General features: G+C 37.2%; 1 protein-coding gene across 30 annotated transcripts in view; it reads left to right on the forward strand.

The window, feature by feature from the left end:
* PTPRD (protein tyrosine phosphatase receptor type D) overlaps positions 1-15,874 on the forward strand; it is a 2,165,650-nt gene that overhangs the window by 2,049,642 nt on the left and 100,134 nt on the right. For 16 of the 30 annotated variants that reach the window (XM_073228519.1, XM_073228521.1, XM_073228522.1 and 13 more), the window contains 2 exons: positions 10,828-10,869; positions 11,374-11,471. In XM_073228519.1, coding sequence (XP_073084620.1) covers positions 10,828-10,869; positions 11,374-11,471 — 140 coding nt within the window. The remainder of the gene's footprint in view (positions 1-10,827; positions 10,870-11,373; positions 11,472-15,874) is intronic. The other 14 variants (XM_073228526.1, XM_073228529.1, XM_073228530.1 and 11 more) reach the window with 1 other exon arrangement.

Here is a 15,874-nt window from a genome sequence, read left to right on the forward strand (position 1 = left end):
TATCATTTTTATGAGCTTAATGCAGTTTATTATTTCAATGAGACCTATCTGGAAGGAATTCAGTTTTTCATCTTTTCAAGTGAATGAATGACTAGATGGATGAATGTTACCTCATTCATCCCATTAGGAAAGAATATATTTATTCTGCATTTTCCTATTAATTTGTATCTATTTTACTCTGAAGAAAGGGGGTGGGTGAAAGGAAGAGAAGTGAAATGAAGCAAAGATATTTATCTTTTTAAGTATTATGTATACTAAATCTCACTGGCCAATTTAGATTTCTTACTGTAAAGACAAAGTGACTGAGGAAGAAAAATATGCTTGCTTCTTAAATAAAGAACATCAAGTGCTTCAACAGAGGAAAACATATTCCTGCTGAGAGGCATTTTTTGTAGTTTTTTTAAATTCAAGGCTATTTTGCTTTCTTGCAAATTATTCTTGTTTATACCAAATGAATGGCAAAACAGAAATAGTGAAAAGAGCTAAAAACATAAAACTGAGGGGCACTGTCTTAATACCTAATGATAATGAGCAAATATGGAGCTGATCTAAGAATGTGTTTGATTAAAATCTGGTTGCATTATTGTACCCCAAATTATGGGCAAGGTTTCTTTGTGTCCAGTGGATGTCCCAACTCACAGTAGGACATACCACAGATTAAAGAACACGTGTGTGAGTTTGAGTTGAAGATACACAGTTTATTGTATTTAGCATATTTTCTTTTACATGTAGATATATCGTGGTATCTAGGAACAATTCAGTTGAAAAAAATGGTGTTTTCAAAGTAACTATGCAAATCATCATACATATAGGTTGTTTTTCACAATTCTATCTCAAATGAGGTTAGACTCTTTGAGACTAATGAGACTTTGAGTCTAACCTCAAATGAGGTTAGACTGCTTTTTAAAAAGCAAAGATATACCTCCATCCGCATAAAACATGTAAGACAAAATTTATGTAGTCAAAAATCTCCTGTATGCATACCTTTTAAATAAAGCTCGTAAGTGTAGGTCCTGACCGAGTGCATGATGACTGAACACAGTTGTGCAGTCCTCCAGAGTCCAGGGAGGCCCCTGGGTGCTCCCTGCTGAATCCCCCACTAGGCACTCCATTAAGGCACCTTTATAGGAACAAGTTCCCATCGTAAACCTTCTTGGTTCAACACTTTTTGAAATAGTAGTGTGCTGCCTTCTCCAGGCTACGGGCAAATTCTTAATAATGCACCCAGGAATTTACATACTTTTCACTTGGGCTAACCCAGTGTAGAGAGGACCTGAAAGCCACAGAAATGATCTGTACATGACTCCTTGTATATATTACCACATCACCCTCCACAAGAGCATCACACTGTGAAAATGAAGGAAATGATTATGTTTCTCAGGGCCTTGCTGCTTGGCACTGCCCCCACCTCCTATGCTTCTGTGTAGAATGTGATCCACAGTGGAAACAGCCTTGGTCTCCCAAGAGACAGATGCATAATATAAAGTTGAGTGGAAGGCAAAAGTAGCCCCCAAAGAAGAGAGCCATTAGGAGGGTTGTCCTTTACCTCCTCCAGCACCACAGAGAATGCCGCCAGGTGTAAATGGGAGCATGAATGGGAACTGTGTAGAAAGGATTATTAGCAGAATTTCAGTGACTACAAGCAACAGAATAGAAATGCTTTCAACCAAGAGTCTGTCATCTTCAAGTACATCAGGTACTTACTGGATCATTTTGTAAATATGGTCAAAGCCAAGAATTCTATTAAGAACCTAATTTTCCCAATGTATGTGGGAATATTAGATCCACCTATAGAGAGAACCTGTTAAATTCCATGCAAGTGACTGGAAAGGAGAAGAAATGTGGCAATTAAGGTGACATTGCTTGTATCACCAATAGCCTTCAAAATTAAGATGGGGGCCCGAGGTTATAAGAAGGTATAATTTAACTAAAGTTTGACTTATTTTCTCAACTGGACCATGGAATAAAGTGAAGAAAATGAGTAAAGAAGGAGAGAAGATTTAGTAGAGGAAGAGGATAGAACAGGAGAAATTGTTCTAAAATCCCAGCATGTCAGTTCCTGAGGAAGCATTATGTTGTGCCCCTTAGCTCAGGTAAGCAGTCTGCTTAAGCTTGATTTGTTGAAGTAGTCTGTTTGCCTCCCAAGATCTATGATGTGGCCTGCTGTCCTGAAAATTTGACCAGTTTACAAAGAAAATAGACTCAGCCATTAATGTGAAAATCACAGAAATGTAACCATTTGCTTCAGCCAGTATGGACTCTAGCCAGTGGCTATGAATTACCTAAATTACTTGCCAATAGGGTAAGAGCAGACGGTGGAATTATTAACCAAGAACCTTTTTGTGCTTTTTCTTCTCCTCCTGTTCACAAATAGTCAAGAATTTTCCTGGATGATGAAATGAAATGAGGTTTTAGTATGTGTTGCACAGTAGATGATACGACTCTACTTAATTTTTGGATTTTAAGCCCTTTACCTTCTGCTATCTGAAATATGCTTTTATATACTTTATACTTCTGAATGTATAGTTATGTATCCACACACATGATAAAACTTGACAATATTTATTAATGGTATGCATGAGAAAGGAATTAACCATCCTCATCTTCCCTTCAAACAAATGACTTCCAATGAAATCAGAAACCTGTGATTTATATAATCAACCCCTAGAACAGAACCTGTTCATGAAAGAAAATTGATTTTTACTTATGATGGGTCTGTTGTGGATGATAAAATTCCAAACAAGCATTTTACCATTTGAAATTCAGTAGATATTTCAGAAGACAAAGGAAGCACTTTGCTTAGTTCATGGATTCTATAAGTCCTACTTAAAAAAAATCATCTTGTGAAGTGAAAAACCTATTTACTTCTTATTTATTCTTGTTGGGGTTCTAGTTTTAAGGAGGCTGACTTTTATTTACCTCCATTCTACCTCATATTCAAGATACTGAAATATGCATCCCAATTTCAGATAAATACAGTATTCTGGAAGTTTAAGGACTTTGGAGAACTGTATCCTTAACTGTAGGACCACAAACATAACCTACCTCTGGCTCAGGAAAAGGAAATGTCAGAATTCTGTCCACTGTCTCTCTGTTAAGGCACACAGTGAAAACAGAGAAACCTGTTGTTTCCAGGTTTCCGCAAGGTTGGGGGGATGTGGAGAGAGCATTGCTTCAGCACACATTCTGAATTGTGGATGACAATCAAGTTACTCTGTTAGTGAAATGCTCTATTTAAGCATCTGAACAGGGTGAGGAAGGTTCACACCTTCCCAAGTGGGGAGCAGTTACCTCTCTGCTTGTAGGTATTGCCTGTTTTTCTGTCTGCTAAAGGTCAGATGGCAGCATACAGCTAGGTTGTAGTTAGAACCTGAACTACCTAATCAATAAGTCACCAGTTGTTGGTGTACTATATCAGAACTAGTATGGAACATGTAATTAATGTGGTATTACTTGTACCACCCATGGCCTACAAAAATAAAATAGGGACCTGAGTGTGTAAGAACATATCATTTAGCTACAGTTAGACTTACCTGTTCAAATGGATAATGGAATAAGATGAGCAAAATGAGTAAAGTCGAGAGAGGAGATGTAAAAGAATTTGCTAGAATTACTAACTGCTGATCATGTTTTACAAGTCTTTGAGATCTGTGGAGGAAAGGAAGAGAATACACATTTATAAAAGATGATTTTAAAAGAAACCTGTATTGAACCGCACACATCTCTGTGAGTAGCAATAACTGGGTATGTGTTAGGATGGATTGATAGATGCATTGCACATTGTGTAAAAGTGAACTGTGTCCATTAGCCTAGGTTGAGTGGAGAGCTTTTCTTTTTAGAAATTTTCCTAGTCATTTTATAACCTCCCATCAGTATTTCTTGTTCTTAATTATAAAAGCAAAACATACTTATTAGGGAAATTTTGTAAAATACAAAATAAGTTTGTTAGCAATTTTTTGTAGATAGGTTGTGGCTACACAGGTATTCATTATATTACTTACACAGTTTGTATGTTTGAAATTTTTCAAAAGTTGGAAAAGGAAAAAACACTTTTAGGAAATGGAAATTATTCTTTGTGCCACCACATCTTTTCTTTTCTTCCTTTTTGTTTTATTTAACATATTTAAAATAAAAGTAAAAGATTTCCTGTCACTACTCCAAATTCACCCTCCTGAAATTTCTAGCATTTACAATTTCATGCATTTTTCCTGGGCTTCTTTATATGTACATACTGCTTTTTAAATGATAAAACAAATAGCAGGTACAGAGAGAGATGCACATACATTCAATTTCCTGTTTTAACATTTAAATATCTATATAAAAAATAAACATTTTTCCAAGTTAGTGTGTTAGGTTTACCTCATTTTTAACAGCTGATAGTATTGATGTAATTCTGTTCTACAGATGTCACAAAATATGTTGACTTATTCTTTAATAATAGAGACTATTTCCATGTTTTGCTCTTGCAAATAATCTTGTAATAAGTAATATTAAGCCCAGATCTTTCACATCTTTGTTGCTATGTCTGAATGTTATACACCTAGAAGTATGATTGGAAGGTCCTAGGTTAGGCCCATTTACCATTTTGTTAGAGACTGCCACGTTTTACAGATTTTTCTCTTTTTGAATATTGTAAAAAAACCCTTCATTTACAGTGTAGCCCCACTGGGCCATGGCCTCTAGAATTCGACAAAATAACTAAGGTAAATATAATATCAAAAGACGGTGATGTATAAGAAAACCAAAGAAAATACTGCTATGTCTTCATATATCTACTTTTTCCAAACAAAGCAAATTTGGAAGTTTAGTATCTCAGGTAAATAAACTTGCTAATACAAACCAGTTGTAAGGAAGGGAACATGTAACTAATAGCATCATGTAGTATACAAGTTGCCACCCTTCTCTGTGCCCGCAAAATTCTGTCTCCCCCCACCTCTTTGGTTGACTTGTCAGTTTCCATCAGAAATTTCCTTTGTGGGTCCTGAGAAATTCTTTCTTTCAGTATCTGTACCCCTGGCACACATCCCTCTTCCAACCTACCCTACCCCCCCCCACAAAACCCTCCAAACAAAAACAAAACTCTAGGGTTTATACTTGCACCCTTTAGGAAAAAAGATTTAAAAATTGATGATCGTTTTCATTCTGTGGATGACCTTAGTATGTCTTGCCCTTAAGCATAGTAGGATGGTAGGTGATTGATGGGCTGTGAAAAGCAAAAACAAACTGGTGAAAAGTTAACCTATCAGAAATAGCAGTATCTGCAGCAGAAATGTCTGCACCGCACGCAGCTGAATGGGCTTTGAAAGCTTTTGAGGCATCTCTTCTGATTCATTAGTGCTATTAATTGGATCAATGCTAACGAGACCCATTTTTCTTTATTTTTAATTTAAAATATAGCTGTTATGCAATACTGGTTTCAGGTATTCAACATAGTGATTTGACAATGACATATATTATGAAATGCTCACTGTGAAATTTTATACATTATGAAATAAGTAGTGTAGTTACCATCTGTTACCATAAGAGGTATTATAAGATCCATTATATATACTTTCTTATCTCAGTGTTTTACTTTGTACTGTAAAATCTTAAGTATATAACCTGGGGTAAGAACACCAGATGTGTTTTTGTATTTTATATTTCAAAAATCTTGTTTTGCTGAATCTATAAAGTAAATTTCTGATATAAATAAACATGGGTTGTTTGAATTTTCTGTTTTGAGAAATCTCACCTAAAAAATGAATTTTAATAATGCTGTCCAGTGCTTACTTGAGAAAGCACTTCTGGAACATCTTTCCCTAACTGATGATCTTAACTCAAATTGTCTTATTGTTTTGCCAAGAAGCAGTTAAGCCTTATGAATCGAGGTTTCTCTTGTCTTTAACTCTTCACCCATTTGTGAGACAAATCATAAAAATAGAGTATTTCTATCTCAGGGTATTCTACATAGTTAAATTATGTGAAAATCTGACCAATATTTTACAAACTAGGTTTCTCTCTGTGGCTGTTAATTCAGTTAAGTACCCTTTGGGCAGAGCTGCAGTCATTGATCTGATGAACAAATGAATTTTCCTTTACTTGGCAAAGTAGTTGTAAAGTTGTAAAGTGCCTATTGGAATTTAATTCATTAAAAAATGTGCAAAGATAAGGTAAGGATTCGACAAACGTTTCTCTATAAAAAAAAAGTCATTTGAATCACACTACTGATTAGATCATCAGCTTAGTAAAATAGACCGTTTGAAAAGCAGAAGCATTGTAAATTATGGTTTTTAAAAAACAGTCTTCTGCCAGATAGCACTACTACTTCTAACATTTTGAATGTATCCCTTTAGTTCATGTTTTCATGGAAGCTCACAGTATTTTAATTAGAAGTAACTGGAAAACACAGCATATGAGCACCCTTCACTGCTTCTCTACCTCTAAAACATATGTACCTTCTAAATGAAGCTGTTGAAATATTGACACAATTTCTCAAGTTTAGGATGGCTTGTGGTCTCTGTTATTACTGCATAAAGAGCCCAAATAGTCTCTTGAGTCCATATTTATGTCCATGGTACCACCCTCCCAGGTATTAAATGATTTACAGGATAGAATGGCATAATGAGAATAGCCCTAAATAAGAAGTGACACAGTCTGGGATCAAGGCCACTGTTTATTCATAATTTTACTGGAAATGATCACCTTGATCAAGTCCTTTTATGCCTCTGAGCTTCAGTTTCCTACTTGGCAAAATTAATGGGAGAGGGGAGGGGAAGATAGATGAACCCCTGGAGGATGAGAAGGGGATCCTCTCACACGAGAAGCAGACATTGTCACACACCCCCACACAACACTTGGTGTCTAGCCCATTGCCTGGGGATGCGAGCATGCTGTCTGTCGCTCTCCCTTCTAGGATTTTAATTCACATAAAGGAAGAACATTTTGCTCTTTTGAAACAGAGATCACCATCCAATTAGCCCAATGTGGGCTGCAAATATCTTCTCTTTGATGCCTGCCAGGTTCCAATAAAATTTTGAGGCAGCAGTAAAAACTAAGAAATGTCACATAATACTCTAGGTTTTCAGTGGCTACGGAAAACCTGAAAAGTCTTACTTCTTGGCTCTGCAGTATCCCTTGGAAGATGCTGCAAGAGCCGAACAGTTTTGCCCTTCTGAAAGTTCTCCATGGCTCACAGCAACCCTACAGGCCACCCTGCCGTTGAGACTCGATGTTAGGTGCATTTGTCTCATACTTGTTATTTTTCATTATACAGAGAAATATTTCTCTTTCTTGAACCCCCATTGAGAGAAGGGAAACAAAAGAGAGCCTAGAAAGCTGTTTGTTGCACAGAGAGCACGTTTCTTTGTGGAAGGGTTCCCAATGCAGTACGTGTCATCCTCAGTCAGCTCCCTCACCTCCAGGGCCCCTTTGGCCACGCGAAGCTGTTTCCTGCTTTAGAAGACCATAACTGCCATTCTAGAAATAATACGGTAGAAAGATGCCAAAACCACTTAAGATTTTATTTACTAGATGGGCTAAAATACAGAAGTCATTTCACTTCTCTGTACTTCAGAGTCCTCTTGTATAAAATGAAAATGTGGACTAAGTAATCTCTAAGGTACCTCTCTGCTTAAAGTGCCATGATTTTAAAGTTTTACTTCTTCTAAGGAAGCCACCATGATACTGCTATCGCAAATATGTGCACTATTAAAAGTAGCCCTTGTGTTTTCTCCTCCAACCCAAGGCAGTTTCAGTGGTGAAATCTGTCATTTTTCATGTGGACAGTGTGTAGCATGGACATTGTAGCTTCAAAATGAAAACTGTGCTCACATTCAATGTGTGCCTTTAAAATGCATTTATGTTGTGCATTTGTAGCTTTGAACTGATGAGGCCATGACCCTGGCAAGTCCTCATCAGCTGTGAGCCACACTTCGAGTCCTTTGCTGCTCATAATAGCTAAAGTATCAACGCTAGCTAGTGCACAGTCAGAGCAGATTCAGAGGTATCACCCGGAGAAAGCTGATCCCATTCTCATAAACCCTGATATGATGTTTCAATGGAGAAGATAAATAAATGGATTTGCCATAAGACTGAGAGCCATTACTGGAGAATTTTAAAAATATCAATGCCTGCTTCCCACACCTAGAGATTCTGACTTAATTGATCTGATGTGCAGCCTGGAAAGAAGGAATTTGAAAGACCCTCAAATGATACTAATGTGAAAACACTTGTCTAATAAAAGCACTGGTTTGTAGACTGTGAGCAGTAGCCAGGTTGCCAGAGAGAAGACTGAAAACATCCTGGAGTGAGGTCAACCTCATAGTTTTCTTAGTGTCTGCTTTTTCTCTCAGAATCTAACATGCTTGATTATACCATATAATTTTTTTTCCACACCAGACACTAGAGACATTTGGGGGGAATATATAACAGTATATTTCACTAGATCCGTGGTGATTATTTTCTGGTATAAGCTAATGAGTTTCATTTTAGAGGAGTTTCAGCCCAGTTTTATGCCTCAGCATAATTTTTATGTTGTTTATTTCAAATGCATGACATAACATTGTAATGTACTTTAAGGTTAGCTAAAGAAAATGGTATTAAATAATTCAGAAAGTTGACAATTCAATTACATAAATTTTTTATTTTGTAGAAAGTTAATCTTCCCCACCCATCAAAGAAAAAGTATAATAACTTTTAGAACCTTTACCTCAGAGAGACCCTTTGTTGTTCCATATGTTCTGAAATCCTACCTACATGAGGTACACGTGAGTTATAATGAAGGAAGTGACTTCAGAATTTATCTAGCTCCCCATTTTTTGTTACAGATAAATAAATTGGGGTCACTTGATTACAAGTGATTTGTCCCTACTAGTAGATGGCAGAACTAGAAGTAGAACTCAACACCCAGTCTTCTAGTCCAGGTTTCCTTCTCCTATAACATCAGATGCCCACAAGTTCTACCCCTTTTCTGTGAAATACCCATTCTGCTATTTTACTGTTCCTAGAACTTTGGTGCAATGTTTTACATACTGACAGGTCTTAAGTAATGATTCTTAAATGCCATGGTATGTTTGCACGTGATACACATATATCCTGATTTAGAAAATAATGGGTCAGAGCATGTTTGCTTGGATTTCTCAGTTAGCTTCCAAAGTAGCACTTCCAGACCATTTTCCAGTGCATGCCTGAAGTGACTATGTGGGGCTCAACTTTAGTTGATGATTACGGTTTTCTGCTGCTGTTATACTAATACTTTTCCCATCTCCAACTGGCTTTACTTTTTGCAGCTTTGAGCAGTAATTCAGTCCCCTACGCCTCCCTGATTGGCTCTGTGTCCTCCCTCTCTAGCCAAACCACCACTCAGTCCATATATGATAATAACTCCCTCCCACGATTCGCTCGAAAAGGTCTAAACATCTTTGTCTCTGTTATTTTCTCTGTTAAAGCAGTGTAATGGATGTCCACATCATTCCATTTCCATTTCCAGGTGCACCTAGAGTCTCTTGTGCTTTGCATTTCCATTCTTGTCATTGGGGGTGACTCATCTGGATAAGATCACTTTATTAGACCACTGTCACCCACCCATTCCCTCCACAGAATGTAAATTAGTTCAATTCTACCATCTATAGGAAAAGCTCCAGAAATGGGCTTCAAGATTTTGGTCCAAATACATAATTAAGTCCACAGCAGGGTTTCTACTTCCAAGCCAACACATTTTTATTGGATCTTCCATTAAGATTTTAGCCGACTGAAAGCAGACCTTCATAGCCACGAATGCTAAAATATCACGTATTGCAGCACTGTGCTAAAATCATTGCCTGGAAGAAGCAAAATCATTTTTTTACTTAACCTACCAGAACCATTAATCATTTGGCATTTGAGATAAAGAAACTTACTGGATGACTTTCAATATTGGCATATTTTGGGAATGCCCATGGAGTGATCACATGTCACGTTGACTTGATGGTCACCATTCCACAGCCTAACACCCTCCAGAGACCCAGGACCAGTGAAGTATTAACGTGGCTTCCAACTTGAGCCCCCCTGTCATTCTTTTTCTACTTCAGAGACCTCTCTGGGGGCATACTAGCTCACGTTCCTATAGCCAGATGGAATCTGTACTTAAAAGACAAGGGCAGTGCTCCCTCAGGGAACTCTTGAAAAATTAATCAGAAAGAAAGAAAGAGCAAATCATGTGAAAAGTCAGGAAACACTGGAAAGACACAGGAATCACCAAAATTAGTGGTGGATGGTTTTTAAAAATGTGTGAAACAAATATATCTTCAACTGGCAGACTGAACCAAGATGTGTCACCCTCCCATCACAGCTTTCTTTCTTTTTTCACCCTCTTTTCCTCCCTGTCCTTCCACCATTTGCTCACTCTCCTGCTTTCATTTCCCATTACTGGACAAAGATGTTTACACCTGAAGTAGATTGTAGGTTTGCTGGGGGTTCAGTAACGGGGACCTGGGGCAAAACACCACAAAGCTGTTAATGTGGCCATTTCTAAACTCCAGGAGTAAGGCTGCAACCCCAACCCCTACAATCTGCTACTAGTGGAAACATTTCTGAAACTCATTTGGGTGTCTGATTTTGTCACCAGTGATTATTGTCTGTGAGCTGTGCTGCATGTCATTCTTTGTGTCCATGTTTGCATGTGAATGTCAGTCGCCTATAGGTTTGTGAAATATTAAAGCAATCTTAATCTAGTCACAGTGTGTAGTGAATCCTGTAAAAGCTTGCATCATTTTTAGTAGTCACTTTAAAAAGTATATCAGACTATCCATTTCATTTTTTTAAACAAATTTGTTCTAATTTATTTTATTTACACCATCATTTCCTTTGCAGGTTCAGATGATTCCGGTTACCCTGGTAACCTTCATTCTTCAAGTTAGTTTTCCTTGATTATGCATAAGTCACTTTATGTTTTCTATCAAGCTCTTACTATTTCCCTTTTAGGCCTTTCTCAGTGCCTGTTTTCTTAGTTCACTTTACACCATTTAATTCCACACAATTTCCATTTCACACAGTGCAGGAGAAGGAGTTTGAAATGACATAACAGTCATTACTCAAAGCAGAAGTTGACATCAAGCCTGACTGTCAGCGTTCTCCACTAGCTAACCGCATTGATCATAGCACAGTAACGCTTTCTTTTACACTAGGAGTGTTAGTTTGGGGATTTTGCTTGGTGACTTTTCATTTGGCTCCAAAATTCATCCTTCCAGAGCATGTCCTGCTTTGAGTAACCAAACTATCTGCCTGCTTCCTCACCTTAAACATCTCGACTACTCACATATCTTCAGGCCATTTCTAACTATCGTATTCTCTATATTTCGGAATAGTTAGCATCCTTTTCATTTGTTTTCAGATGTGTTTCTTCTTTCCTTTTAATAGGTATGGCTAGCCATCCTCCAATACCTATCTTGGAACTTGCAGATCATATTGAAAGGTTGAAAGCAAATGACAACTTGAAGTTTTCCCAGGAATATGAGGTAACTCAGTGTGTTTATACTTGACAGTAATTTTAAGAGTTGTCCCCCTTTTCTTCTTGACTATATTCTTAACAACTAACTTCATCAGTGTTTTCTTTTAAATATGGCTCAGAGTCTGATATAAAAGTTTATAACAAATAGGCAACTTGAAAGTATCTGTATAATCAATATATAGCTGCACTTTTAAAAGCTGTTGTATAGCTTACATCTGTCCATTGTTACTTAATGAGATTGATTTGACTTTGGGAATTTTAAGTTCATAGGACATATTGAATTAATAAGATTCCCAATATACCAAATGGGTGCCAGATGCACTGATTCATGGTGAGAATCCTCACTGAAAAGGGGAAATTACAGGGAATAAATAGATTTCTCAGCACTCAGTTTTACATGGCTTGAAATGTTAAAATTATTAAGTACATACACGTGATTTTACCCTCCAGTCTTACTAGAGCTATTAATAAAATTTTAATCCTGACATCCTCATACTATGTTCCCAATATTGCTATAATGTATTCCAAGAAAATTGCATTTTTGAAGCAATGATGAACTGAATAGTATCTTAAAATTCTAGCAGCCTTAAAGGTTCTGTGTGAATTATTGAAAGTGAATGAAAAGTCTTTGTGTGTGTATATATAAATATATATGTGTGTGCGCGCGTGTGTGTGTATGTACATGTATGTATGCATATATTTGGATATTGTGGCATTTATCAAGGGGAGAGTTGTAAAATGGGTATTTCTGGTATTGCCCAGCAGCAGGGACCCACAGTAAAAACAATTCACGAATTCAAGAAGCCATCATTATTCTTCCAAGCCAAGTTAAACTTAGCACAAGATTAACGTGTACAAGTAAAATCTTGTAGTTATGTTGAACAAAAGGTTGTTGGGTACCTGAGCAGTCCAAATACCGCCATAGTTTCTATGGATTTACTTAATGGGAGTCTTAAATCACATCCATTACCTTTCTTGGTTTCTGTTCTATCATGTGAAATGAGGCTGTTGGACTAGATGATCTCTCTGTGCCCACCAGCTCTGACTGCCCTTTCACAGTCAGTGAGAGCCTCTGAGAGGAGCCCCAGCCTCAAGGGCCTAGAGGGGTACCTACTATATGAAGAAGTTCCATGTAAGAGAATGTGGAGCAATGGGGCCTGTGGCAGTCTGGATTATTTGCATGGACTTTTCTGGAGTCTTCAAATCTTCAAATTTTGATTATTTTAAATTACTGTGCTGGCTAAGTAAGACAGAGCCAAAGCCCCAGGCACCTCCACCCTCAAGAGCCAGATAGCCTTTTATTCAATTTGCATACAACGTCTTTTATCTTCATCAAATACTTAATAGAACACAAAGAAGATTTTGCTTGAATTTTTTTTTCTCATTGGTTAAGTTATGTTTTCCTTTATACTGTTTCAAACATTCAGGAAAACGTTTTAAATTTTAAGAAATTCAGATTGGATTGTAGATTGTCCTATTTTCTCAAACGGTCTTCTTATTTGTTCCCTGTTCTTCTTGGTCACAATGGCTATTTTTAAATAATGCAGTATTCTTAAAAACAGTTTTCTATAGTTTTTTATTTGGCCTTGCAACTATAAATTAAGTTTTAAGAAAGAAAACAAGGCATATGATGAATGCCACCTGGGGCAACGTAAAAACTCTTAGTGGAGCATCAGTTTTTACCAACCAGAAATTTTTTACCTCTCCAACCCGCTCTTTGTTTTCATGATTCTTTTTATTCTTTAGCTATGTGATATTTTCTTCATGCCTCACTTAAATACTTTATGATTATGACTTATGCAATGAGTCATGAAAAATTTAAATTTCAGTAGGTCCACCTGCTAATAAGCCATTAATTCACTCTCTACCAGTATTACTTTAAACCATAAACAGTATTTGCTTCACTAAAGCAACCTCAGTTATATACACTGACTACAATAACTGGCCTCCTTTAAATATGGAATTTCTTGAGCAAGGCTACATGTAAAGTTACTCTAATGATACTCATTTAGCCATTAGACCAGAAGTGCTCCTTGAAAGTAGTTATGAACTGCATGCTGGCAATGCTCCCATTAAAAACTCCCCCAATAGCTGTTGACATGATAGTCCACACTGACTCTTTACCATTTATCATGGTGATGATCTGTGATTAAAGCTCCCTGGGCATGTATTGACTCTTCTGTGCCTTAACAGCCATGAAGGGGATATTTAAGTGTTGTATTCATCTGTGATAATAGGATAAAGACCTCTACATAATATTTTAGGCCACAGAGAAGCACTTGAAAATATTTTCTTTTACTTAATATCTTCCATATAAACTGGAATAGATTTTTTTTTCTTTTTTACTGGTTTTCAGTGAAGAAAACAGAAAAAAGACCAAGTCAAATTGCTTCTAAGCATCTAATTATTTTGGCCCAACCCCGATGAGTTTATGTTTACTCAGACTGCTTAAGATGCATGAAGTTAAATCTGTTATTCTGATTCTAAGACTAAAACTAAAGGCATGAAAGTTGTTTGCACTGATCCTGAAGTCAGAATAGGAGAAAGTAGGTTTAAGTTGTAGTGCAACATTATTAGGCCCTGTGAGGGGCTTCTTTCCTGTAAAGGAAATTGGACTCAGACACTGGATTCAATGACAGCTGCAAGAAGGGACCTGAGAAATTAGTATAACTGCATCTTGAAGGTATTTACAGATGCTTTAGGTGTTCATTTTTCTGATAGGAGACTGCAAAGTTTTACCAGAATTTAAATAGCCAGAATTTGAGGATGGCATCCAGAATTCAGGGAACAAAGTCCTCAAAGTTAGTATATCACTGGCAAAGCCAGGGCATTAGGCTGGTGAATCTTTAGATTGATTCAGAACTATGTGTAGATCTTGCCACAAGAACTATCAGCTAATGCCTATTGATCACTTGGAACCTAATTAAAATTCAGATTCCTGATCCCCACACTAGAAATACTGGCTTAGTAAGTCAGCCGCAGTAACCAAGAATGTCCATTTTATTATTTTTCCCCAATTTCATTGAGACCTAATGGACCTATAACATTGTATTTGTTTAAGGCATGCAACATAATAATTTGACGAATGTGTATATGCGTAATAATTATCACAATAAGTCTAATTAACCTCTGTCATTTCACATAATTACAGATGTTTTTCTTATATGAACTTTTAAGATCTCTCTTAGCAACTTGCAAATATAATACAGAGTATTGTTGACTACAGTCATCATGTTGTACATTATATCCCCAGGACTTACTAATCTTACTAGAAGTCTGTATCCTTTGGTGACCGTCACCCCTTATCCCAGCCCCCGATCCCCACTCTGGTACCCACCAGTCTGTTTCTATCAGTTCACTTTTTTTCGTTTTTTTAGATTCCACATGTAAGTGAGATTGTACAATACTTACTTTTTCTATGTCTGACTTATTTCATTTAGCAAAATACCCTCAAGGTCCATCCATGTTATTGCAAAAGCCAGAATTTTCTCTTTTTATGACTGAATAATATCCCATTGTATATATCCTGCATCTTCTTGATCCATTCATCCATCGATGGACACTTAGATTGTTTCCACATCTTGTCTATTGTAAATAGTACTGCAATGAATATAGGGGTGCAGATACCACTTCGAGTTAGTGATGTTGTTTCCTTCAGATTATACCCAGAAGTGGAATTTTTAGATCATATAATGCTTCTATTTTTAATTTTTTAAGAGACCTTCATATTATTTTTCACAGTGGCTGCACCAATTCACATTCTTTCCAAGAGTGCACAAAGGTTCCCTTCTCTCCACATCCTTGCCAACACTGATTTCTCCTTTTTGATGACAGCCGTTCTGACATGTGTGAGGTCGTATCTCATTGTGATTTTGATTTCCATTTCCCTGATGATTAGCGCTGTTGAGCATCTTTTCATGTACCTGTCGGACATCTGTATGTCTTCTTTGGAAAAATGTCTATTCAAATCCTCCACATATTTTTCAGTAGGATTTTTTTTTGTACTGAGTTGTGTAAGTTCTTATATATTTTGGGAAGTCAACTGTGAGAGGGGGCTTCTGAGCTGGAGGGATGAACCAGTAATGATCCCCCATATACCACTGCAGAAAAGCACTATGCTAAGTTCTGAGAGGAATACAGAAGTTATGAGAAACCTCTAGATCCAGGATGTCTAGCAGGCGAAGTTAAATGCAGGCATACAGTGAGAAGAGCACCACCACCAAGGTGCTGATCCTGGTAGTCCTGCTGGAAAGCTGCCTGGATTCAGTAAAGGTCAGAGTGAGATGAAGACTGGGGAAGGTACTGGAGCAAAGGTGGTGCTGTTGGTGCAACTATGGAGCATTGGAGTGAGGAGCATTGTACCACAAGGGTAGGGGCAAAAGCTTGTAGGGAAAGTACTTTCATGCTCAG

Source organism: Manis javanica, chromosome 2 (genome assembly GCF_040802235.1).
Source record: "Manis javanica isolate MJ-LG chromosome 2, MJ_LKY, whole genome shotgun sequence".
Taxonomy (NCBI): Eukaryota; Metazoa; Chordata; class Mammalia; order Pholidota; family Manidae; genus Manis; species Manis javanica.